The sequence below is a fragment of the Haliotis cracherodii genome, unplaced genomic scaffold (genome assembly GCF_022045235.1).
Source record: "Haliotis cracherodii isolate W230 unplaced genomic scaffold, xgHalCrac1.p SCAF_18, whole genome shotgun sequence".
Lineage (NCBI taxonomy): Eukaryota > Metazoa > Mollusca > Gastropoda > Lepetellida > Haliotidae > Haliotis > Haliotis cracherodii.
The window spans coordinates 3,508,772-3,534,903 of NW_027266273.1; the positions used below are offsets into that span (position 1 = coordinate 3,508,772).

General features: G+C 40.6%; 3 protein-coding genes and 1 pseudogene across 3 annotated transcripts; 2 read left to right on the forward strand and 2 right to left on the reverse strand.

The window, feature by feature from the left end:
• Window positions 1–3,088: 3,088 nt before the first annotated feature.
• LOC139466005 (uncharacterized) lies at window positions 3,089–6,188 on the forward strand. Its single transcript, XM_071248020.1, has 4 exons — window positions 3,089–3,228; window positions 3,755–3,875; window positions 4,248–4,259; window positions 5,002–6,188. Exons 1-4 carry the CDS (start codon window positions 3,089–3,091, stop codon window positions 6,148–6,150), a joined length of 1,422 nt encoding a protein of 473 aa, XP_071104121.1. The 3' UTR covers window positions 6,151–6,188.
• Window positions 6,189–6,287: 99 nt separating this feature from the next.
• Window positions 6,288–11,441, forward strand: LOC139466118 (uncharacterized). The gene is made up of 5 exons (XM_071248141.1): window positions 6,288–6,468; window positions 8,019–8,114; window positions 9,046–9,120; window positions 9,919–9,983; window positions 10,608–11,441. Exons 1-5 carry the CDS (start codon window positions 6,288–6,290, stop codon window positions 10,719–10,721), a joined length of 531 nt encoding a protein of 176 aa, XP_071104242.1. The 3' UTR covers window positions 10,722–11,441.
• A 2,926-nt stretch (window positions 11,442–14,367) lies between these two features.
• LOC139466119 (uncharacterized) lies at window positions 14,368–19,283 on the reverse strand. The gene is made up of 5 exons (XM_071248142.1): window positions 19,007–19,283; window positions 18,407–18,511; window positions 17,450–17,524; window positions 15,630–15,703; window positions 14,368–14,955 (listed from the first exon to the last, which is right to left on the reverse strand). Exons 1-5 carry the CDS (start codon window positions 19,242–19,244, stop codon window positions 14,839–14,841), a joined length of 609 nt encoding a protein of 202 aa, XP_071104243.1. The 5' UTR covers window positions 19,245–19,283; the 3' UTR covers window positions 14,368–14,838.
• Window positions 19,284–19,384: 101 nt separating this feature from the next.
• On the reverse strand, window positions 19,385–24,168 carry LOC139466006 (uncharacterized; annotated as a pseudogene).
• Between the last annotated feature and the right edge of the window lie 1,964 nt (window positions 24,169–26,132).

Sequence of the window (26,132 nt, forward strand, 5' to 3'; positions counted from 1 at the left end):
CATTGAATCAGCTTGCATCAGTCTATACATTGAATCTGCATGCATCAGTCTATACATTGAATCTGCATGCATCAGACTATACATTGAATCTGCATGCATCAGTCTATACATTGAATCTGCTTGCATCAGTCTATACATTGAATCTGCATGCATCAGTCATACATTGAATCTGCTTGCATCAGTCTATACATTGAATCTGCATGCATCAGTCATACATTGAATCAGCTTGCATCAGTCTATACATTGAATCTGCATGCATCAGTCTATACATTGAATCTGCATGCATCAGTCTATACATTGAATCTGCATGCATCAGTCATACATTGAATCTGCTTGCATCAGTCTATACATTGAATCTGCATGCATCAGTCATACATTGAATCAGCTTGCATCAGTCTATACATTGAATCTGTATGCATCAGTCTATACATTGAATCTGCATGCATCAGTCTATACATTGAATCTGCATGCATCTGTCATACATTGAATCTGCTTGCATCAGTCTATACATTGAATCTGCATGCATCAGACTATACATTGAATCTGCATGCTTCAGTCATACATTGAATCTGCTTGCATCAGTTTATACATTGAATCTGCATGCATCAGTTTATACATTGAATCTGCTTGCATCAGTCTATACATTGAATCTGCATGCATCAGTCTATACATTGAATCTGCATGCATCAGTCTATACATTGAATCTTCATGCATCAGTCAATACATTGAATCTGCATGCATCAGTCATACATTGAATCAGCTTGCATCAGTCTATACATTGAATCTGCATGCATCAGTCATACATTGAATCTGCTTGCATCAGTCTATACATTGAATCTGTATGCATCAGTCTATACATTGAATCTGCATGCATCAGTCATACATTGAATCAGCTTGCATCAGTCTATACATTGAATCTGCATGTGCCAGTCAATACATTGAATCTGCATGCATCAGTCTATACATTGAATCTGCATGCATCAGTCATACATTGAATCTGCTTGCATCAGTCTATACATTGAATCTGCATGCATCAGTCATACATTGAATCAGCTTACATCAGTCTATACATTGAATCTGTATGCATCAGTCTATACATTGAATCTGCATGCATCAGACTATACATTGAATCTGCATGCATCAGTCTATACATTGAATCTGCATGCATCAGTCATACATTGAATCTGCATGCATCAGTCTATACATTGAATCTGCATGCATCAGTCTATACATTGAATCTGCATGCATCAGTCATACATTGAATCAGCTTGCATCAGTCTATACATTGAATCTGCATGCATCAGTCATACATTGAATCAGCTTGCATCAGTCTATACATTGAATCTGTATGCATCAGTCTATACATTGAATCTGCATGCATCAGTGTATACATTGAATCTGCATGCATCAGTCATACATTGAATCTGCTTGCATCAGTCTATACATTGAATCTGCATGCATCAGACTATACATTGAATCTGCATGCTTCAGTCATACATTGAATCTGCTTGCATCAGTTTATACATTGAATCTGCATGCATCAGTTTATACATTGAATCTGCTTGCATCAGTCTATACATTGAATCTGCATGCATCAGTCTATACATTGAATCTGCTTGCATCAGTCTATACATTGAATCTGCATGCATCAGTCTATACATTGAATCTGCTTGCATCAGTCTATACATTGAATCTGCATGCATCAGTCTATACATTGAATCTGCATGCATCAGTCTATACATTGAATCTGCATGCATCAGTCTATACATTGAATCTGCTTGCATCAGTCATACATTGAATCTTCATGCATCAATATTGGAGGTTTCTCAATAGACTGTAATACATTCAATCACTCGCCATGCACTAAACTCGTGTATGCAAGACGGAGAAGAGAAAGACCGTCAAATACCATCCTGGTTCAATACATCAACATGCTACACACGAAAGCTATTTTGACCTATAAATGAAACAGCCTAGTATAACAACCCGTAACTCATACCCGCTGTCGTGACGTGTAACACTGCGAACCAGATCCTGCCTGACCCGCTGTAATACAAAGAGTACAAATTTACTTCCTTGTTTCAAATAGCATGTACATGTACACCTGTAACTTAAGAGATAAGCTGAGTGATCTTCCCGCGGCTGGTAGACATGACAGCTCTTATTTCGTCAGTGAGACAAGGGAAACATGATATCAACTGAGTGATTTACATGTTGGCCAACAGTGTCTTTTGTGACACCAATACTTACTTCCACACACACGATGCAAACGTGAGTATGCTTGTCAACGATACATAGTTTACATAGGAAAGAATATTGAACCAAATAGCATATTCTTCATAAGGTAAACAAGTCGTTATAACGTTCATCCATATTCATTTTTCCTCAAAATACAAGCAAAATGGTAAATTGACATGTAAATGTAATTTTTACAATGGAGGGATAAGTCATAGCATGTCCGCCGCCATGTATGTATGTATGTATGTATGTATGTATGTATGTATGTATGTATGTGTGTATGTATACGTATGTATGTATGTATGTATGTATGTATGTATGTATGTATGTATGTATGTATGTATGTATGTATGTATGTATACGTATGTATGTATGTATGTATGTATGTATGTATGTTTGTGTATATATACTGAACCCAAAAAGAAACGTCCCCCCAAGTAACATTGCATGAAAAGTTGTCATTTAAATATCTGCGTAATTTTTGCCAAAGTTTCTAAAATTAAACATTACCTTGTCCGGAAAAATTTGATTTAATGATAAAAAACAAAGCAGATGACAATAAAACCGATCGCCCAAACGCATCATGGCAACGGCCATGGTACCCCGGTGCACGTGAGTTCCGTTCAAATTGAAATGCACATGCGTTCCCCCATTTCTTGCCCTATAAAAATCAACCCAGATCGGATAACATTCATTCGCTATTGAATTGCTACCACATGCCAAGCCCTTGGACGATTAGAAGCTGGACAAACTGCCCGGCAAGTAGCCAATGCATTTCAAGTCCGCGTAAGGACCATATACAGGCTACAGCAATGGTACCAGACCACCAACACAACAGAAGCCCGATCACATGGTGGAAGACCAAGGGTCACCACCTGACGTCAGGATCGTCAGATTGTGCGACAGCATCTTCAAGATCGCTTTGTTACTGCTGCTGAAACTGTTCGACAGACCATGGGGAAACACCAGCGACACATTAGTGCGGACACCGTACGTCGACGATTGACGAGCAGACACCTCTACTGTCACAGGCCACACCGAGGACCCATTCTGAAACCACGTCATCGACGGGACCGTCTTTAGTGTGCAACAAAGCACCAGCATTGGCGCCACCAGCAGTGTAGAAGAGTCCTCTTCTCAGACGAGAGTTGTTACTGCATCTCAACAGCAGATGGCAGAGAGAGAGAGTCTGGCGACGCCGTGGGAAATATTATCCGGATGCTTGCGTTGTTGAGGGAGACTCGTGGGGTGGTCCGAGCATCATGGTGTGGGGTGGAATTGGTCCTGTACAGAGGGTCTGTCCTGTGGTCTTACAGAACATCGGTCCTGGGAGGGGCAATGGTGTCACAGCAGCTCGGTACATTGATCAAGCCTTAAGACCAAAGGCCATACCTCATTTGGCACGTCGCCGCAACCACGAGTTTCAACATGATAACGCCCGTGCCCCCACTGTGAGAGCAACAAGAGAATTCCTCCAGCAGAATGGCATCAGAACCATGCAGTGACCTGCCCTCAGTCCCGATTTGAATCCCATTGAGCACCTGTGGGACGAGATTCAAAGACGGCTGAATGACATCCGACCAAGACCGACAACTGCAGATGAACTGCGTCAGGCGTTCCTCAGAGTGTGGGCTCAAGTGCCTATGTCCTTCATCAACCGCCTCATCCATTCCATATATCGACGTTGCACGGCAGTCATCAATGCACATGGCGCACACATGAGATACTGACTTGTGATGCCATTTTCTCAGAGACTGGTGTTGTGTTTCACTTTAAGAACATTTGACACTTTAATTTAAACCTTGATCAGTTTTGCCAAGTTTCATCTTTTTGATATGTCTCAAAGTATGTTCACAGTGTTTGGACAAATAAGGTTTCTCATATATCTATCCATGACGTTTCTTTTGCGGTTGAGTATATGTATGTCTGTGCATATATGTGTGTGTATGTTTGTGTACGCATGTGTGTATACACTGTAGGTGTGTGTACATGTACATGTTTGTGTGTAGATTGGTGGGAAGGTAGGTGTGTATGTATATATGTTTGTATGCTTGTGTACGCATGTGTTTATGTGTTTGTGTATGTGTTTATGTATGTGGGGTAGGCAGATAGGCAGGTGTCTGTATGTGTGTATATATGTGAGTGCATGTATGTGTAGATACACGTAGTTATCAAGGTTATAATTGTGTACAAACTACTTACATGTTTATATTGTAAAACAACGTCGTGATCTTTTGCATGTGAAATATGTAATGTGCTTTGATCATCTAAAGGAAATCAACGTAAGGCATGGTCTGTCAAGGGAAAGTGGAAGTAAATAATATTGTAGATGGCAATCTTAGTGTATAGACAGGTGTTTTTGAAGAAACTGGTTGACCCACATGTTGAAACTAACAACATTATCGACTACCCTTAGTGTGTGACGACTCATGGGTAACGGGTGGCCTAGTCGTCTATAGTGTCGTAATGTGATAATGAAAGTATCAGAACCCGCTGATCAGGGTTTACTTCTTTATTTCTTATGTAAACAACCATTGGTTTATATAGAATGCGTTTTGTGAGGACACATGCTCACATACATGCATGGAATGAAACGTTAAAACAGTGTACGTTTTCTTAACATTTCTTTTCCACTTGCATGGTACTCAAATTCCAAAAGTTTTGCATTGTGTATCAAATAGCATCAAATCTGAAAGACATGAACTATATTTACAAAGATACCTGTATTCACAATTTGAACAAATAAACACTTTTTTCTTTCAGAAAAGAATGTCATGCGAATGCAGTACCTGCAAGGAGGTTAAAGGCCTTTACATAGAATCACAGAAAAAAGTGCCAAATCTGTTCGTTGAACACATTGACATAGACGATTTGAAGGGGAAAAGGAAACGTAAAGATAAAAAGAAAATAAAACTGAGACAAATCGAGATCAAGTTGTCCGCACTGCGAAACACAGCAGGTGGCAACATCATTCTTCATGTCAGCGGGACGGCATGTGGTGACCGTTTCTTGGGATGCGTTGATGAGTTTCTAGAAGAAAGTTTGAACAATTTCATATGTGATGGAACCTTGTTTGTAGATACATACAAACGGAAATGGCTGTGTGAAATAAGTACGTTTGAGAAATTCACAGACTGCATCCTAATATCGGTTGAGAAAACCAAAGGTGTTGCTACTGTAGATTTCAAAACTAAAGTTTGCTCGGATTTAAAGGTCGAAAGACCATCAACGCTTAACATCGTGTCTCTCTTGTCTCACAGAAAAGCGTCCTCCGAAAAAGGTGCGGAATTAAGGGGCTTGCAACCAACTCCACACGAAAGTCGAAACATCCAACTCAAAGCATATAGACCAAAAAAACAAGACAAAAGCGCCATTGAAAGTCACCCAGATACAATTGCCAAATATATTTGGGAAAAACTTCGATTCCGAGAATATCTCAGTTGTATGACAAAAAATGAAGAAGGGGGATCCTTTTATCTAGGAATTACCGAAAAAGAAACAAAATATACAAACACATCACCGGACAGCTCATTCACTTACAGTAGTTGTGTTCCAGATATCGAAGGATTTGTGTTGAACTTTAGCCAAGATGACTTAAAGAATAGTCTCATGTGTTTGATTCAATCTCATGTTACGATACTACAGGCAGATGTGGATACAGTTTTTAAGGACATTTCACCAGATCTTGTAAAATTTCGGTTTTATAATTGGGGAAAAAGTACTCCTGAAGGCAACAGGTTTGTCCTTGAGATTGCAGTTGGTTACACGGGCGGGATAGTGTTTTATGACAAAGAAGGTCCCCTGGCGTATCACGTTAAAGGAGGGGAGGTTGAAAGAATCACCCCAGATGATTGGTTCCGCAGAGTAACAAACACATTTGATGATCTTAAATGCGATTCATCTCAACATTAAGCAAGAATCCTATTAACACGTATCAGTGGCCCGTTTCCTCTACGTGAAAACATTAGGTAGCTTAATGTCTATGGACATCGCCTCATTACTGCATAATCTAACCTTACGTACCTGTTTTGATCAGAAATAATATCAAAATGACATCCAGTTCCGATGCGAATCGTTCGAGTGTTTCAGATGGCACTTTAGACAACCTTCATATAGGAATGTCTTGTGCTTATCATAAACAAAGTGACGCTAGCAGTGACAGCCATGCTGAAGCATATGACAACGCAGAATCGACCACCGTACGCATAAGCAGAACAGATCAAGTCCCAGGTGAGATGCTTCCTTTCATTGTTTGTGATAAATATTGCCGTAAATATTTCGTGATCACTTCAAAACTGGATTCTTACATGTAACAGCCACCTATGCATTTAGCATGTATTGGTCAGTAGAATCAAATTGTGTCCATGTGACGTTTAATGTTAATGTCTAATGTTAACGCCAGTACGAGAGTACTGTGTTTGATTAAACACTCAAGACACCATCCTGTATTATCAGTTCAAACAAGGTGTCTCCAATTGACCAGATGTGTCGAAACTGTTCTTGTCATACGTCAGCCTTTGTTATCAAAGTTTCACATTAATTATTGACGTTTTTAGTCAAAACCTTTATAAGCACAGAGAAGATGTTTACAAAGATTTCTATTGAAGTCAGCTTCTTCGTATTAGTTTGTTTGGTTGTTTGTTACGGCGACTGAAGATCTATTCTACTTTATATTAATATGTGAGTGAGTGAGTGAGTTGGGTTTAACGCCGCTTTTAACAGTATTCCAGTGATATCTAGGCGTGTCAGCTTAATGTGGGAGGAAAGCCCGAAGTCATGCAGGCCTCAGACGTTTACCACTTCGGTGAAACCCACGAGCACGGATATGGTGCTGACTAACCTAGAAACATAATCGGATTCGAACCCACAATCATAGGTTTCTGGCGTGCCCAAGGGACGCAACTCTGCACAGCGAATCGCGGCGCCTTAGACGACTGGGCCACCCGTGCCCCCATATTAATATGTATATGTACATGTTTCAGGGTAGCGTCTCATTACTATATATTTTTTATGTATATATACATAAAGTTTCAGAGTAGGTTCTTATTACTTTATATTTTTTATGTATATATACATAACGTTTTCCAGTTATAACAGTATTCCAGTTATATCTAGGCGTGTCAGCTTAATGTGGGAGGAAAGCCCGAAGTCATGCAGGCCTCAGACGTTTACCACTTCGGTGAAACCCACGAGCACGGGTATGGTGCTGACTAACCTAGAAACATAATCGGGGCGAACCGGGATTCGAACCCACAATCATAGGTTTTTGGCGTGCCCAAGGGACGCAACTCTGCACAGCGAATCGCGGCGCCTTAGGCGACTGGGCCACCCGTGCCCCCATATTAATATGTATATGTACATGTTTCAGGGTAGCGTCTCATTACTATATATTTTTTATGTATATATACATAACGTTTCAGAGTAGGTTCTTATTACTTTATATTTTTTATGTGTATATACATAACGTTTCAGAGTAGGTTCTCATTTCTTTATATCAGTATATGCACACAGCGCTTCAGAGTAACGACTTATTCATTCATCATGCCTATCCACACTACAGACGTTGACAGACGTTGACATCCATAAAACATGATTCTTATGGCACAAATAAGATATTGTTTCAATAAAGTATATTTTCCCAACATCAAAATTCAGGATAAATGTGAGGGTAAATGGGGTAGATTCTGTGTGTCATGTATAAGTGTGCATTGGTCGCTGGAGACTATGTGTTGTTTATTTTCATTTATAAAAATACTCCAACGCTAATCTCTGTTACCCAGATGAAGTACCTGAGGATGAGCATCAGCCGCTACCTTCCAGTAATTATCAGAAGGATTTGTCAATAGACATTATGATGAACATTCAAAAACAACAAGGTGAGACAAAATGAGGAGAAAATAGAAACATGATAAAGGTTGAAATAATAAGAACATTTGTTTGACAAGGAAATGAATATCAGAGTGATTCAAAGAGTAAGATTCGCTGAGTGTAAAACATTAAGGATGAGCATAAGGGATATTGGGATTTTGTTGAATATTTCGCTAAGAATATTATTTTCACCCTGATTGCTCAAATTACGCGTAGTTCATTGTTTTCATTGCTTTAAAAGTGACCAAACCCAAGTTTATTGTCGAATACAATAATCATTGAAGATGACGTACATGTGTGAAAAGAATAGCGGCGGCGTCATAGCGCGAGACTGACTTAGTAGTGTTATTGTGGCACATGTTTGAAGTAGTCATATTATTATTATGTTATGTGGCGAAGAGAAACAAATTATTTCCATTCAGTTGGCAGGTTTGTTCGTTTGTTTGTTTGTTTGTTTAACGCCGCACTCAGCAATATTCCAGCAACATGACGGAGATCAGTGAAAAAATCGAATCTGAATCAGACAATCTTGTGATGGAGCATCGATCCACGCAAAATTAAATATATGTGTTGGTGCTGCCAGGTAAAGTTGTGTTCAACATCAATGACCATACACTGCGCATGATGAATGAATGAGAACATTGAACACCCATACACCTGTAAATAGACAGTTCCAGAGTATATGTGTTAATATAGGCAAAATATGGTTTTATCCATGTCATCCTCGTCATATTCATTGATTTCCTTTTTGTAAACATGACATTCTTCTTATGGACATTCAACGAGATGAATGAAAGCATAGAAAGAGAGAGCATGCACTTTTCATTCAATTATACATGTGCACCTCTATGTATGTTAACATGTGTTGATAAATATGTCATGTGGTTTATTTTGAAAATAAGTATAATTGTTACCATGGTGTCATTCCCTGTTTGACAGACACAATACTGAAGGAGATAAGGGAGATCAAAGACACACAGAAGGAGATTCAACGAGATTTGGTGAGATTGAAAGGTAAAGGTAGTCTCGTTAAAGTCTTGTCATCTGATGCCCATGTTACTCCCCAATACACAGCACATCCATAGTTTATCGAGTGGTTGTACTTTGTGCGGACAGTATGACACGGTGGTCTGAGGTACCGGGATTCTCTGTGCCAGTAGTTGCTATCCTCGAGTCGTGGTTTCAAATCCCACATCCCACATGACCCGTGAAGATCCGGGGTGGAATAGGTCCTCAGCAACCCATGCTTGCCGTAAAAGGTGACTACGCTTGTCGTAAGAGACGACTAACGGGATCGGGTGGTCAGACTCGCTGACTTGGTTGATTCATGTCATCGATCCCAGTTGCTTGGATCGATGCTCATGATATCAATCACTGGATTGTCTGGTCCAGACTCGATTATTTACAGACCGCCGTCATATAGCTGGACAATTGCTGAGTGCGGAGTTAAACAACCAGCCAACCAAATCCCACATTTGCTACGGTTATGTTCTCATTGGTTGCACCAACGTAGTAAACCTACAAGGGCTGTACCATGACCATACAGTCTCATCATGTTTCGTGCTTGTATTTTGTGCAAACAGTGTGACACGGTGCTCTGACGTACTGGAATTACAAGTACAGATAATGCGATCTGCTTGTCGTGGCTTCGAATCCCACATGCGCTCCGATTATTATCCTTGGTCAAAGTACCGTACCGTGTCAACATAGTCTCATCATGTTCTTCAAGCAGGTTTTCTTTACGTAAATGTATAAAGCACAACATTCAGTGATGGACATGATAGGAAGTTTGGCTATCTGTCTTCATTTCAGGCCGCAGTTGTTATGGTGACACCAATGTAACGGGTCTTAACTATGAAAGACGTGCCCGATATTCAGTGAGTATGATCCAATATATTTCCCATAAGAGTTTGATTCTGACCATGATTAAGAAAATAACGTTGACTAAGCCAAGCCGAATACGCCTAAAGTAAAAGAACTCTGTCTCACTTAGACATTTGTGATGTAATCGAATTCATCATTCACACCATATTAGTACATTCGTATGCACATATTTTATATGTTATTCATGTCATGAACTTACATGTATATTTTGTTCGATACAAATACCAAGTAGGCAGCTTGCGAAAGACCGTGGATGAACAAGTACTATTTCAAAGATGAGTGAGTGAGTGAATGAGTTGGGTTGAACGCCGCTTTTAACAGTATGCCAGTTATATCTAGGCGTGTCAGCTTAATGTGGAAGGAAAGCCTGAAGTGATGCAGGTCTCAGACGTTTACCACTTTTGTGAAACCCACGTGCACGGGTATGTTGCTGACAAACCTAGAAACATAATCGGGGCGAACCGGGATTCGAACCCACAATCAGAGGTTTCTGGCGTGCCCAAGGGACGCAACTCTGCACAGCGAATCGCGGCGCCTAAGACGACTGGGCCACCCGTGCCCCCTATTTCAAAGATGAAGTTCCACGTAGATCTTATATTGGCTACCATCTGTTGCAGGTCCGTCCCCCGAGCACAGTATGTACACAAACGACAACTGAAATTCAAGAAACGCCATTTTCGGGATCATTGTCAGAAGAATCAAATGGAGATGTTTTCATTACCAAACTTTAAGAATGTCATGATTGTGTAATCACTGCGCAGCACGAACTGTCATATACAGTAATGATGTCCTAGCGACACATGTTAAGTCAGTTTATCGCCGATATGAAGCTGTGCAGTTGACAATCAGACAAAACGTCAAATCATCAAAGGTACGGCGTTTAATATCTGACGAAAAGTGAATTAATTCCTTGTTTTGAACGTTTGTGAATTGCTTACGACAATAGTCGCTGTGCGTAGAAACTTAGGAAAATACGGAACGTTCATCACATTTTTTTAACGATTTACTTAAGACAAATTTAAGTATCATTAATTATATCATTTGTGAAACTTTAACAGGATGCGTTATTTCCCTATATGCCTCTTTAGTATGAATTTAGTGTCCATTGACCACAGCAGTTCACCCCCATATCTTTTTCTTCTGGGCTTTATATAAATTGCTTCAGGATTTTATAATGCCCAGCTTGTATCATACATAATCTATGCACTGCACTGTTTAGTACCTTCAGTATTATATAACATGTATGCTTTCACAATTTCTATATTTCTCATTTTAAAAATCAAATTTCATACCCCACGCGAGCATATTTTACAATTTTAATGATAGAAACTGATCAAGTCGGTGTTGTTTCATTTCCATGTTAATTGCTGTTGCATATGATACTATCCCGATCCATAGACAACGATCAATGTACGTCAGCAGTTCAGCACAAGAAGTAGAAAGATTGTACAAGAAGTAGAAAGATTGTACAAGAAGGAGAAAGATTGTACAAGAAGGAGAAAGATTGTACAAAGAGCAAGATTGTACAAGGAGAAAGATTGTACAATAAGGAGCAAGATTGTACAATAAGAAGAAAGATTGTACAAGGAGAAAGATTGTACAAGAAGGAGAAAGATTGTACAAGGAGAAAGATTGTACAAGAAGGAGAAAGATTGTACAAGGAGAAAGATTGTACAATAAGGAGAAAGATTGTACAAGGAGAAAGATTGTACAATAAGGAGAAAGATTGTACAAGAAGGAGAAAGATTTACAAGAAGGAGAAAGATTGTACAAGGAGAAAGATTGTACAAGAAGGAGAAAGATTGTACAAGAAGGAGAAAGATTGTACAAGAAATCCAAATCGTTTCACTCAATGCACCCGCAGAAAAGAGTACCCCTTCTGATTCTAATCTGAGTGTGTATGTTGCTATTCATGTATATTTATATTCCTGCTTTTAATTGGTGTTTGTTTGTTGTTTGAATATGTACTCAGCAATATTCCAGGTTATATGACGACGTCCTGTAAACCGATTGATCTTTATGATCCACGCGGTTGGGGGAACATTGACAAGCTATAAAAAGATCACCGAACCTGACCACAGGATACATAAAATCGCCTCTTACCACATGCATAACTTCGTGGGGGAAAAAATACCCATCCCCATAGGGAATTATCAAGACGTTCTTTTGGTATATGGTATAGTATACCTATTCGCTTCCCGGCTTTGAGATTATTTCAAAATATACACATACAGGAGCTATATGTTACACTATTTTGAAGTTCAATTGAAAATAAAATATTCATATTCTTTGCCAAAGTTTTTCTTTTACATGCTTCATGTGGTTGATATGAACACTTCCTTCTGGTTGTCTTAATTAAAATATCAAAGTGGTTCTGAATCATATTTCAACATCTATCGAAATTGTGTAATTTCAACAGTTTAACATTACTATTTGAAAACGTGAACGGTAGAAAATAACCAGTCTCGAATATCTGCCGAAATAGATTCCATTGGGCGAACAATGCAAACAGTGATGAAAATGATTTGAATGAATCACTGAAAATCTGTGATGACACCAGGTGTTCGCGAAAAAGGGTAAGCATGTCCTGTCCTAACAGCCGCACCCGCAACACAGTTTTCATCACTATAGTGCTGGGAGTAAGGATTTCTTCAGGCAACGTAAATCGGTGGTGTGTGGAGGGTCGGTGGTTTAGTCCCGTGGCATCGTCACACTAACAGATGGAACTGCTTGTTACCCTACCTGGCCCTCGGTATTACGGGGACAAAACATGGACTAGTCGACTATAAAGTGCAATGTGCCTGCGTGGGACAAGCACTAGCACGTCATGATCACCTCACCTCACCACAGCTTACCTCACCTCAACTCACCTCGCCTCGCCTCACCTCACCTCACCTCACCACACCTCACCACAGCTTACCTCAATGTCCACGATGCAACAATTCATCTTGTAGTTGTACAAATAACTTGATATTAATACATTTAAATTGAAATGCTGTCTTTCCTTCATGTTCATATCGTATATGCATGGAAGTGTCAACATTCTATGCTATACTCCACAATTAAGATCGAGTGAGGTTTGTTGAATGCCTCTTTCACTTCGGTGAAACCCAGGAGCACGGACAGGTTTGCTGACAAACCTGGATATATGATCATTGGCGAATCGGGGATTCGAACCCACGATCATAGGTTTCTGACACGCCTTAGTGACGCACCTCTGCACATGAAATTGAGGCGCCTTACGGGATTCAAACCATACCTAAAATATGCATTCCTTTAATTTTTGTACAAATAAATAAAAGAGCAGTGAAAATGCACTGACATCACCAAAACGCCTGCTGAAATAGTGAGCGCCATCTCCTTCGTAATGACAGAGTGGAGAGCACGCATTTGTTTTCTTTCTGACACTAATTTCATAACATCAACTCAGTGTAATGGTGCTGATTAATACTCTTTAGTGGAATCAGAAATTAGGACAGTGCAAATGTAAACGTGTGTCATGACATCACCTTTTGTTGACAATTATGACTGACAAGACAAGTTCAGTAGCATCGACAATATTTCACGGGTTTGTACACACGACGTTCCTCTATCACCCGTGAATACAACTGGCAGATGTATATCGTTGGCGGGTGTGTATCGTTTGTCAGTTAATGACACGAGGACGTGTATAACTCACGGATGTCAAATGAGCCCTGCTCCGTGCATGAACTTTCTGCTTCCCGTCCGATTGCCTGACATTGAAGGATATGTTGAGCAGATACCACAAGGCTATTGCCCATATTGCACACAATGTCAAGCGAGAAGGCTGTGTCTATTGCACGGCATTGGTCCACTATTTGCACGATATCGTGTATACAGACGGTCCGAAGCGAGAACCATTGTCGTTTGAGTGATGTTAACTGATCGCTCATTGGCCCTCCCTCGTTTCCCTCTCGCTGGAACAAGGCCTCCATTGATTCGTTGGTTAAAAATAGCGACACCATAGTAAAGCGGCCCTTTATTTACGGATGATGGGGAAGGGTAGTGCATACAAACACGTCAAGGATTGATACTGGGGCAACGAAAGCAGAAAGAAAGCGTTCATACACATGAAGCGCTAGTAAAATCATGCTTTACTGACGTAACTGATTCACAGAATCGTCTTTGATAAGTGAGTGAGTGAGTTAGGTTTAACGCCGCTTTTAACAGTATTCCCGTTATATCACGGCGTGTCAACTTAATGTTGGAGGAAAGCCCGAAGTGATGCAGGTCTCAAACGTTTACCACTTCGGTGAAACCCATGAGCACGGATATGATACTGACAAACCTAGAAACATAATCGGGGTGAACCGGGATTCGAACCCACTATCATAGGTTTTAGGCGTGCCCAGGGGACGCAACTCTGCACAGCGAATCGCGGCGCCTTAGACGACTGGGCCCCCCCGTGCCCCCCGTCTATGATGAACTTGCCGGTCTGTGTCACCAGGTAGCTGACCTCTTCAAGTTCATATCAGAGATGTGATTGACAAAAGAAATGTCACTGCATGATTATACACAGTGAAGTGGTCTTTAAATCATCAGGGGCGGTTGGGTTACCTAGCGGTTAAAGCGTCACGCCGAAGACCCGGGTTCGATTCCCGACATGGGTACAATGTGTGAAGCCTATTTCTGGTGTCCCCTGCCGTGATATTGCTGGAATTTTGCAAAAAGCGGCGTAAAACCATTCTCACTCACTCACTTAAATCATCAATGTTAATCAGAAACATTATTTCGGTTTGAAACCTCTGTGACCAATCAGAGTCAGATAGTGGCTTGAGTCCTTGTAGAATGCAATATTACAACCTCTAACGGTCCTCTCGACGTCAGTTAAAGGCATGTGATCAAAATGTCTGGATCTGGTTTAACAACCCACGATTCCGAATTGGACGTTTGCGTTTCCACTGATAAGTTGGTTTGCGTACCAGCTGTACTCAAAGGACGAACCTGCAACAGTGGAGTATAACACTCAATCTTTGATAAGTATAATTCATTCTACTGCATGTACATGTTATCGTCGCCTGAGAACCAGATGGTCCTATGTCCATATTTGACCAAAAAACATGGTTTTTTTCGCATTTTCTTTCCAAATAGGTTTTTTGGTGACGTTATGAATAATGACATAATAAAAGGGGTGATAATAAATGAGAAAATAACAGAAAATATCCCTATCAAAAGGTGAGTAGTATATAATAAACATAACCCGTAAAAGTTTAAAGTGATGCTCCAAACGTAGAATCATTGTGAGAAGGGGAATATCACTTAGAAAGAATAGCTTCACTGTAACCAATATTTCTTTACAAGCCACATAAAATGTGAAACTGACAATGGTAAGTAATGAACTGTCTGATAGTGTGACACAAACCGCCAACTGTGCATCGTTGCTGTTACTATCTAATTTCCACTGAATATTGGTTTGTGTGGTCCAGATTCGATCATTTATAGGTCCCATTAAAACCAAAATATAACCAAATCCACGCACTAATCTACAACATGGATACAGAAAAGCTCCTTGAAAGTGACCCAAAGGTCCATACGGCCTGAGGAAGTGTCCGCCTTGTTCGTAATAATGGGTAATATCCTACATTCTGTGAAAATATAAATCATGGAATCACACTCACCGCATATTGGGCACGTCTCCGGTACGGTTCATAGTGCAACGCCGTTACACTACCATCACCATCGTGACCTGTAGCTGCAAAGATCACAATACAGGGTTTTTACTGGACCCAATATATTGCGCACACAAACAGAAAATTGACTGCGAGTCTAATGGGGTGCAAAGATATATTCTGACAGCCAATAAAATTATACATCCTAGGCACCCCAGTCCTCACAAGTAGCCTAAACTGACCCAGGAACCCTAATCCCCACCAATAGCCTAAACTGACCCAGGCACCCTATATCACTGCCAGTAACCTAAACTGATCCAGGCACCCTAGTCCTCACCACTAGCCTAAACTGACCCGGGCACCCTAATCACTGCCAGTAACCTAAACAGATCCAGGCACCCTATATCACTGCCAGTAACCTAAACTGATCCAGGCACCCTATATCACTGCCAGTAACCTAAACTGATCCAGGCACCCTATATCACTGCCAGTAACCTAAACAGATCCAGGCACCCTATATCACTGCCAGTAACCTAAACTGACCCAGGCACCCTAATCACTGCCAGTAACCTAAACAGATCCAGGCACCCTATATCACTGCCAGTAACCTAAACTGACCCAGGCACCCTAATCACTGCCAGTAACCTAAACAGATCCAGGCACCCTATATCACTGCCAGTAACCTAACCTGACCCAGGCACCCTAATCCCTGCTAGTAGTCTATAACTGACCCAGGCACCCTAATCCCTGCTAGTAGCCTATAATTGACCTAGGCACCCTTATCCCTGCTAGTAGCCTATAACTGACCCAGGCACCCTACTCCCTGCTAGTAGTCTATAACTGACCTAGGCACCCTACTCCCTGCTAGTAGCCTATAACTGACCTAGGCACCCTAATCCCTGCTAGTAGCCTATAAATGACCCAGGCACCCTAATCCCTTCTAGTAGTCTATAACTGACCCAGGCACCCTAATCCCTGCTAGTAGCCTATAACTGACCCAGGCACCCTAATCCCTGCTAGTAGCCTATAACTGACCCAGGCACCCTAATCCCTGCTAGTAGTCTATAACTGACCCAGGCACCCTAATCCCTGCTAGTAGCCTATAACTGACCCAGGCACCCTAATCCCTGCTAGTAGCCTATAACTTGCCCAGGCACCCTAATCCCTGCTAGGAGCCTATACATTACCCAGACACCCTAATCCCTGCCAGTTTCATATACTCACCCAGGTACCCTAATCTCTGTCTGTAGAACATACTAACCCAAGTGGCCTAATCCGTGTTAGTAACCAATACTGACCCAGATAGCCTAATCTCTGCCCGTACCTTATACTGAGCCAGGCAGCTTAATATGGCACTAGTCAGTAGCCTATACTGGCCCAGGTAGCCTTACCCCTGTCAGTATTTATACAAGTGGTCAGAAATGGTTGATAGCATGTCAACGCAATCCAACGGCGTGGGTGGTTGCTCGTTACATCAATCACTGGATTGTCTGGTCCAGACACGAATATTGAAAGACCGCTGTCGTCTTGCGGGAACATTGCTGATTGCGACGTAAAACACGAAACAAACAACAAAGAAGAATGAGTTTTGACCAGTATGTCAACTTCAATGAGAAAAGACAAAACTGACGCAGTTCAGTGATTTCTGTAGGAATCATAATCGGAACGAATCTGGGATTCGAAACCACGATCTGCGGATCGCACCTACCTTGAATTCCGATCGATCAGAATGTCACACTGTTAGTGCAAAGGAAAATTACTTTACAAGTCTTACAAGTGATGAGATGGTGGTCATTCGACGACAATGTTTTAATCGGACAAAGCTTTACCTTTCAATCTCACCAAATCTCGTTGAATCTCCCTCTGCGTGTCTCTGATCTCCCTTATCTCCTTCAGCATTGTGTCTGTCGAAACAGAGAAAAAACACATCACGGTAACGAAACTTATTTTTAAAATAAACCACAAGACAGATTTATCAATAAATGCGATAATATATTCCATAATCACAAGAAATCAAGAGTCCGTTGTACCATTCCAGCTATATCATAAGCGTGAGTTTATAAATCAATCGCAATTAGTTAACACATGTTAACATACATAGAGGTGCTGTACATGTATAAACATTAATGAAAAATGCATCTTCTCTCTTCCTTCTGTATTTCATGTCCTTACTTGGTTGATGCATGTCATTTATCCTAATGCGTGGATCGATGCTCATGATGTCAATCACTGGATTGTCTGGCCCTGACTCGATTTTTTTACAGACCGCCGTTATATAGCTGGCATATTGCTGAGTGCGGCGTTAAACAACAAACAAACAAACAAAAAAAGATGTTAATTCATGTATAGCAGTCCCACTTTTGTAATCTTGGATACAATAAGTTGTATTTCTAGGATGTGTTCAAATCTTTATTAATCAATATTATATGCACCTACACTGGGCTGTCCTCACACAACAAGATGATGTAACTGAAATACCGCTCAAAGCAGTGTTAAACCAAATTCTGAAAGCTCAAACTCTAATTCCCATATTTAAAGAATTATTTCTCTGGAAAAAAACCGGATAATTATCGAGGCAATAAACGACAATAGCCATGTGAATACAGTGTTGTGTTGAAACACTCAACTCGACTCTCTCGGTTGTAGTCCCACGTATTACGTGTTACGTACTGGCTAGTAGTAAGCCTACAACCACTACAACGTCACAATTTCATAACTGTTTTCCAAAGAGGAGTATCTCCTGTTGACCATCATCACTTCACTAATGTATCTGATTTCTGCCTTACCTTTGAGTCCATCGATATGTGTTTGCATTTGGATCCTGATTTGCTCCAACAAATATTTCTGATTACCATCTGGGGGTAGCGTCGCTTGTTCACCAATGTCCTCATCTTGCCAACAGAAAAGAAGACCATGAAGTGCTTTGTAAAACGAGACATATGAACTTGAATTGTCATAAGCCTTAAGCATTAGTAGTAGTAGTAGTAGTAGTAGTAGTACTAGTTTGTTTTTGCTAGTTGTTTAACGCCGCAACGCAGCAATATTCCAGCTATATGACGGCGGTCTGTAAATAATCGAGTCTGTACCAGACAATCAAGTAATTGATGTCATGAGCATCGATCAACGCTATCGGGATCGATGACATGCATCAACCAAGTCAGCGAGTTGTGTGGCGATCCTCTAAACACTTTGTCTTGAATGTATGTCGAAAGTGTTACGATATTACCTCGATAGTGAGGCATTGAAGACGGGAAACATTTGCCTCATTAGGGGAAACCATTATGGAAAGGAATGTATGTATCAAATGCGGAAATAGTGATTCAAAAGTTATCAAATAGTTATGCAGCAATCCACATTTAACGAATGCAGTGAAAGGAAACACCCACCTGTTTTAGGCTCAGATCTGTTTATCTCTATGGGTGACGTGTCTCCACCACATATGTCGGTTTCTTCATTTTCAGCCTCGTTTATTGTGTATTCGAACGTTTCACCTGGTGACTCGCTGCTGTCTTCACATGTAGATGGATATATTGTGTATGAACAACGCATACCGGGACCCTTATAAAGGTTGTCCAACCCATCATCTGAATAACTCGAACGATTCGTCTCTGAACTGGACGTCATTTTGATAGACAAAATGGCCAAAAAGAAGCTTTTGTCCTTAATGTATACCCAAGATGGGGAAAGGGACACTGCACTTGTGTTAAGGTCCTTTATAGAAACAGGACTCAATTCAGATCATTTAAGGTTTCAATCTTCACGAGCTATTGTTTCAACGGCCCTATATTATCTGTAATATGAAAAGCTAATGGGCCTTGTTTGTAATACTATCTCTTCCGTGTAGTCAACTGCAGTCTCAAGGACGCACCTGCTGCTTTCTGTCTTCAATGGATAAAACTGTAGTTTTACAAGGTCTGGAGATATATCTCCAAAAGATTTATCAAAATTTAGTTATGTTATATGAGACATAATTACAAATTTTGGACTGTTCTTAAGTTCATGTTTTCCGCATTTTAACTCAAATCCTTGTATTTCTGGAACCAAACTACTGTCAGTGCGTGAACCGTCCTTTGATGTCTTTTACTCTCAATTTGTTTCAGCAATTCCTAAATTGAAGGAGCCTCCTTCTTCATTATTTGTCATACAACTGAGATAATCTCGGAATCGACGTTTCCCCAAATATACTTGGCAAATGTATCCTTTTGACTTTCAATGCTGCTTTTGTCTTGTTCTATATGCGTTGAGTTGGATGTTTCCACTTTCGTGTGGAGTTGGTTGCAAGCCTCTTAATTCAGTTTCTTTTTCGGGGATCCTTTCCTGTGACACAAGAGAGACACGATGTTATGAGTTAATGGTCTTTCGACCTTTAAATCCGAACAAACGTTTTTGAAATCAACAGTAGCAACGCCTTTAGTTTTCTCGATATTAGGATGCAATCTGTGAATTTTATGAACGTGATTATTTCACACACACACATTTCCGTTTGTATGTATCTACAAGCAAGGCTCCCGCACATTTGACATTGTTCAAACATTCTTCCAGAAACTCATCAACGCGTAACAAGAAACTGTCCATCACATGAAGTCCCGCTGACATGAAGAGTAATCTTGCCACCTGCTGTATTTCGCAGTGCGGCCAGATGGACCTCGATTCCTCATCTCGATTTTATTTTTATCTTTGTAGTTCCCTTTGCCTCTTAAATCGTCTATGTCAATGTGATCAAACAATAGATTTAGCACGTTTTCCTGTGATTTTAAGTACACGCCAAGAACCTTCTTGCACGTCCTCCAACCCCATGACATGCTTGTCTGAGCGAACAATTGGTTATTTAGATTCCCAAAGCCATACGTTCACGGATGACCAGCTGAACATAAAGATATAATAAAGGTTGAATTATAAGGTCGATTTAAAATGTTTTTTTTCCACGTGGACATCTAATGAAGTAGTAATTTTTTTCAAAACTATACAAAGGATAAAGTTTTGATTTAAAATGGGTTTTCTTTCAACGTTTACATCTATTAAAGTAGTTAGTATTTTTCAAAACTATACAAAGGATAAACTTTTGTCCGGTCGTTCGTTCGTTCGAGGACCCATGAAGATTCCGGGGTAGAATAGGTCCTCAGCAACCCATTCTTGCCGTAAAAGGCGACTATGCTTGTCGTAAAATGCGACTAACGGGATCGGGTGGTCAGGCTCGCTGACTTGGTTGATGCATGTCATCGATCCCAATTGCGTGGATCGATGCTCATGATATCAATCACTGGATTGTCTGGTCCAGACTCGATTATCTACAGACCGCCGTCATAAAGATGGAATGAATATTGCTGAGTGCGGCTTTAAACAACAAACCAACCAACCAAATCGTTCGTTCGAGAGAATGCTTGAACTTGTCTGGTAAAACAAAGGTTTAAGGAACAGCAATGAAGGATCGCCGAGACTGCTTCTGAGGGGTTCAAGGTTCCCGTAGTCACACAGTACCTATTGTGTCACAAAGGTGAGTGACAAAGCATGAGCCAAATTCGTAAATGTTGAACGTTTTGATGTGCAATGTGTGGAGACAATTTGTCAAAATGTTCATGTTCAGAGGAAAAGATTTTGGAAGCAGTCTACCTAAAAAGGAGAAAGTCTTCGGAAATAGACCAGTATATTATCGCATCAACGAGAAACGTCCACCAAACCACCATGAGTCTACAGGGTGTGTTCGTGTATGCAGTCTACCTAAAAAGGCTCACAAGTATCCCTAACGCCTTGCTTAAAAATTGCCCATGTGACAAATGGCCGAAGTATAGGGGTACACAGTATACAAATGTCATATCAAATAGCAAACATCTGTTTGTATTGCTTCTAAAACGTTAAAATACATTTCCACGATCTCCAGCCTTCCCACACACGTTCAATAAAAGTTTTGATAAAGTTATACCACCGTCCTATCAAGTAACCATATAATACTTCACCGACAACTAATTTTCATATTTGTGACTATCAAACGACCGTCTGGTGGAAATCAACATATCCCAATCTCAAATAAACTGTTCAAATGAATTTTGTATTCCGGGCTTGAACTATTTAACACTTCCTTATAACAGGGCGAAGAACGATCATCTCGATTCTAATCTGGAAATGAAAATTCATATCATGTATTATTGTCACGCGTAAACAAAGTCCCGGGTACAAATTGTCGATAGTCATATCGTAATGAAAGTCATGGTTAATAGATGTTAACAGGGGGCACGGGTGGCCCAGTCGTCTAAGGCGCCGCGATTCGCTATGCAGAGTTGCGTCCCTTGGGCACGCCAGAAACCTATGGTTGTTGGTTCGAATCCCGGTTCGCCCCGATTATGTTTCTAGGTTTGTCAGCACCATACCCATGCTCGTGGGTTTCACCGAAGTGGTAAACGTCTGAGACCTGCATCACTTCGGGCTTTCCTCCCACATAAAGCTGACATGCCACTCACTGATATATGTTGACACTGGCGCCAATATAACTACTTCTTATCTGAAACACCCTTGTTTATAAGATAAACACGGACGTTTTATAAATGTTTCCGGTAAAACTTTCTTTTCGTCATGAAAGTGTAATCGTCTAACTATTTTTTAAAAAGTTACGTTAATGACGTGTAAATACTATACCAAGTTGTCATGGATACAATGTTTATTTTATTGTTTGTTAATTTGTTCTTACATATGACATCTTTATCACGGTGGCCTGAAAATAATCTTGGCTGGTCCAGACAAGTCAGTAATTGAAATCATGAGCATCAATCCATGCAACTGAGGTACGATGACATGCAAACATCCAAGTCGCCACCCGACTACCTGACCACCTGATCTATATAGTCGCCTATTAGGAACATCGTATGCTGTTGGGAATGTATATGCAGGGCAGAGTTCTCGGTGTGCAACGCGTGATATTTCTCTGTAATATACCACGTGGGGATTCGGGGTTAGAATAGGCCCCAAACCAACCTATACTATACTGATCGTAAGAGGCGACCAAATGCATCGATAGTCAAGACTGGGTTACTTGATTGATTGCGTGCCATCGCACTCCGACGGTGTTTATCGATACACATATATACGCATAATATTTGTCTGGTCTAGACTCGTATATCCGGAATATTGCTGAGGGTAGCCTTAATCCACCAACGAAAGGGTAATACTGATCCAACATGTATAAGATGTAGCGGGAAGTATTTTTACCTTTCTCTGTATCAGGCTCGACATCTTATAGTTCAGGGCCCCGTTCCACACAGCGATCTTAACACTACGACCACCATAGCGCTAAGATGGCTTTATGGAACTGGGCCCTAGGACTATGGTTACTTTGACCACCATTATAGTCCAATTATTTTGCCACGCCACGATATTTAGTTGTAATGATTAATAGTTAATGTGATTTAACGCCAGATAATAATCCACTAACTGCCTTAACAAATCAAATAGGGGTAAATGCATAACAGTAATAATTATATGAATTGATCACGGACAGGTATTCGCGAAAAGATAAAAATGTCCCACTCGACCGTAGAACCCGTCACTCACTTTTTTCACAAACAATTAGTGTTTGTTGCAGCCTGTAAACAATCAAGTCTGGATAATGCAATGATCAGTATCATGAGCAGCTCCAAGTCGCCGGAGTACGACGCCACGCTGTCAACCAAGTCCATAACCTGACCATCCGATCCATTTAAGTCAGCGTCAGTGTCTCAGGAGATGGAAACTCACTTTAAATGTCACAGTATAAGTCATAGTAAATGTCATAGTATAAGTACATACCTCTACATCGGAATTTTTAGCATTGTGCATACATACACTAGTGTCCCGGCAACTAATTTGACTGCACTATGTTAGTGAAGAAAAACTGTGAAAAGGAAATAGAATTTTATAATTACAATCTTTCCTTGTATGACTGCCTACATCTGTCAAACGTGCAGTCGGCACAAGGAAGTGGGTCCTCGTTTGTTGTTTAACGCGGCATTTATCCCAGCTGTGTGACGGTGATCTAAACATCAATGTGCGATTTTAACCCTTCTACTGTTGTCAGCCTATAAGTATTAGGTTTACAATCGCTTTGTGTAACGGTGACCTATACGTTTGCCTACATTTCATTTGATATGCCCTGCACCAGCCTAGATGATAAAGGAGAACACACATGTATTTGGTTCTCTGAGACACTCGCCGAGGGCACGCATGACCTACTCGTCTGAGGTGCCGCATTTCCTGTTCAGATCTATTTAATTTCCCATAGGTGTACAAGAAACCTATAGGTTTCGAATCCTGAATATATTCACCCTGAATATATGTCTTGGTCTATTTTGGGTCTTTTACCAAATTTAGTGACCAAAATGCGAAATGCAATTCTCAATTGCGTAGAGGGGCGGTGGGGTAGCCTCGTGGTTAAAGCGTTCGCTCGTCACGCGGAAGACCCGGGTTCGATTTCCCATATGGGTACAATGTGTGAAGCCCATTTCTGGTGTCTCCGCAGTGATATTGCTGGAATATTGCTAAAGGCGGCGTAATACCATACTCACTCAAGATCGTTACTCATGGAGTTTCAGGTCCACTCTTGATTACTTACAGACCGCATCCATATAGCCGAGTAGGGCGTTAAAATGCAACTATCAATCAATCGAATACTTTTATTGTCTGTGTAATTCCGGTAAGGCAAGACATGTTTGCCCTTTTCGCGAACACCTAGTGTCATCCCTGACTTTCTGTAATCCATTCATTTAATTAGTCATAGTTTCTAAGAAGAGTTTCCCATCCATAATGTAGTTTTTCAACAACCCGATTCTTGTAATCTTTTTTGTATGCACAATTCTTTGTCTCTTCCTTCGCCTTCTTTGACATTGGCACTTGTTCGTTCACCCTTGCAAACTGGTTGGACGGATCTTTCGTTCGAGTGCGGTCGGGTAGCCTAGTAGTTAAATTGGTTGGTTGGTTGGTTTGTTGTTTAACGCCGCACTCAGCAATATTCCAGCTATATGACGGCGGTCTGTAAATCATCGAGTCTGGACCAGACAATCCAGTGATTAATACCATGAGCAAATGGGATCGATGACATGCTTTAACCAAGTCAGCGCGCCTGACCACCCGATCCCGATAGCCGCCTCTTAAGACAAGCATATTCGCCTTTTACGACAAGCATGGGTTAAAGAAGACATATTCTACCCCGGATCTTCACGGGTCTATCTTTAATATGATGTAGTAACAAATTGCCTTATTCTAAGGAATTGAGGGAGCTATTAATAAATGCTGTACTCGGGTGTGTATTGGTACGTGATCAAGATCAAGATGTTTAATGTTGTACTAAAGGCCTCCGGTCCATATACAAAATCAGACAACAAATAGATTATAACAGAGAGAACAACACAGCTACAGAAGTGCATCTGTGCAGATAATGTTACAAAGTTGGTGTAATTGTTTTACGATACTATAAAATTCTTGTGCCGACAACGTGCACCGTGAACAAATAGTGATTACCTAAACATTGTTTTTCCATCATTAGTGATCAACAAAGATTTAAATGAATTGTTCGATATGCGTGACTTTGAAGTTGACGGATGACAAAGTAGAGATAATTTATAGATAACAACTTCTTTATTTACTGATACCTAGATATTTACATGAATACAAATTTGGTAAACGCGGGTATTTCTGTGGAATATATGCTTCCCTTAAATCATAAAAGTACGAACAAGCAGTATATGAAATTCATCCTCTATACAAGTTTTACATTTGTGGCATTTTACCCTTCAGGCCAATATTTTGTAAACAGAGCCATACTTTGTGCCGATTAAAAGAATCAAACGCTTTCTTAAAGTCAACGGATGCTACATAAAGCTTCTTCTTACGCCTTAATAGATATTTCTGAACAATAACAAAGTGTAAAAATGTGGTCAGTTGTCGAGTAATGTTTTCAAAAATCGGCTTGAGTTTCAAGACGTTTGTCTCTCATATTTGCCCAAAGCGTAAGTATTATATTTAAAATACATGCACAGACGTTACTCAATATACTATTTAGGGAGATTCCTCTATAGGTATCTTGATTATTAGGGTCCCCTTTTTATAGAGAGATACAATGATAGATTCCGACCACATATTAGGGAAACGGTCACTTGAATATATTTTATTAAACCATTTCGACAAAACCTGCAGTATTATTTCCTGAGAACATTTAAGCATTTCGACACGTGGTGCTGCAATGGCTGAAAGAGCGATGTATGAAACAAGAGTGAGTGATAGGATTTTCACGCCGCTTTTAGCAGTGTTCCAGTTATATCGCGGCGTGTCAGCTTGACGTGCGAGGAAAGCCCGAAGTGATGCAGGTCTCAAACGTTTACTACTTCGGTGAAACTCTCGAGCACGGATATGGTTCTGACAAACCTAGAAACATAATCGGGGTGAATCGGGATTCGAACCAACAATCATAGGATTCTGGCGTGCCCAAGTGACGCAACTCTGCACAGCGAATCGCGGCGCCTTAGACGACTGGGCCACCCGTGCCCCCCG

Excerpts from the sequence above, each read along its gene's own strand:
- LOC139466005 (XM_071248020.1), top strand. The coding sequence starts at position 3,089 with ATGGTGGAAGACCAAGGGTCACCACCTGACGTCAGGATCGTCAGATTG. Across the intron at positions 3,229-3,754 it reads GACACATTAGTGCGGACACC|TCCCGATTTGAATCCCATTG; the intron begins GTACGTCGACGA and ends ACCTGCCCTCAG.
- LOC139466118 (XM_071248141.1), top strand. The coding sequence starts at position 6,288 with ATGACATCCAGTTCCGATGCGAATCGTTCGAGTGTTTCAGATGGCACT. Across the intron at positions 9,121-9,918 it reads AGATTTGGTGAGATTGAAAG|GCCGCAGTTGTTATGGTGAC; the intron begins GTAAAGGTAGTC and ends TCTTCATTTCAG. Across the intron at positions 9,984-10,607 it reads AAAGACGTGCCCGATATTCA|GTCCGTCCCCCGAGCACAGT; the intron begins GTGAGTATGATC and ends CATCTGTTGCAG.
- LOC139466119 (XM_071248142.1), bottom strand. The coding sequence starts at position 19,244 with ATGACGTCCAGTTCAGAGACGAATCGTTCGAGTTATTCAGATGATGGG. Across the intron at positions 18,512-19,006 it reads CAGATCTGAGCCTAAAACAG|ATGAGGACATTGGTGAACAA; the intron begins GTGGGTGTTTCC and ends TCTGTTGGCAAG. Across the intron at positions 17,525-18,406 it reads ACATATCGATGGACTCAAAG|ACACAATGCTGAAGGAGATA; the intron begins GTAAGGCAGAAA and ends CTGTTTCGACAG.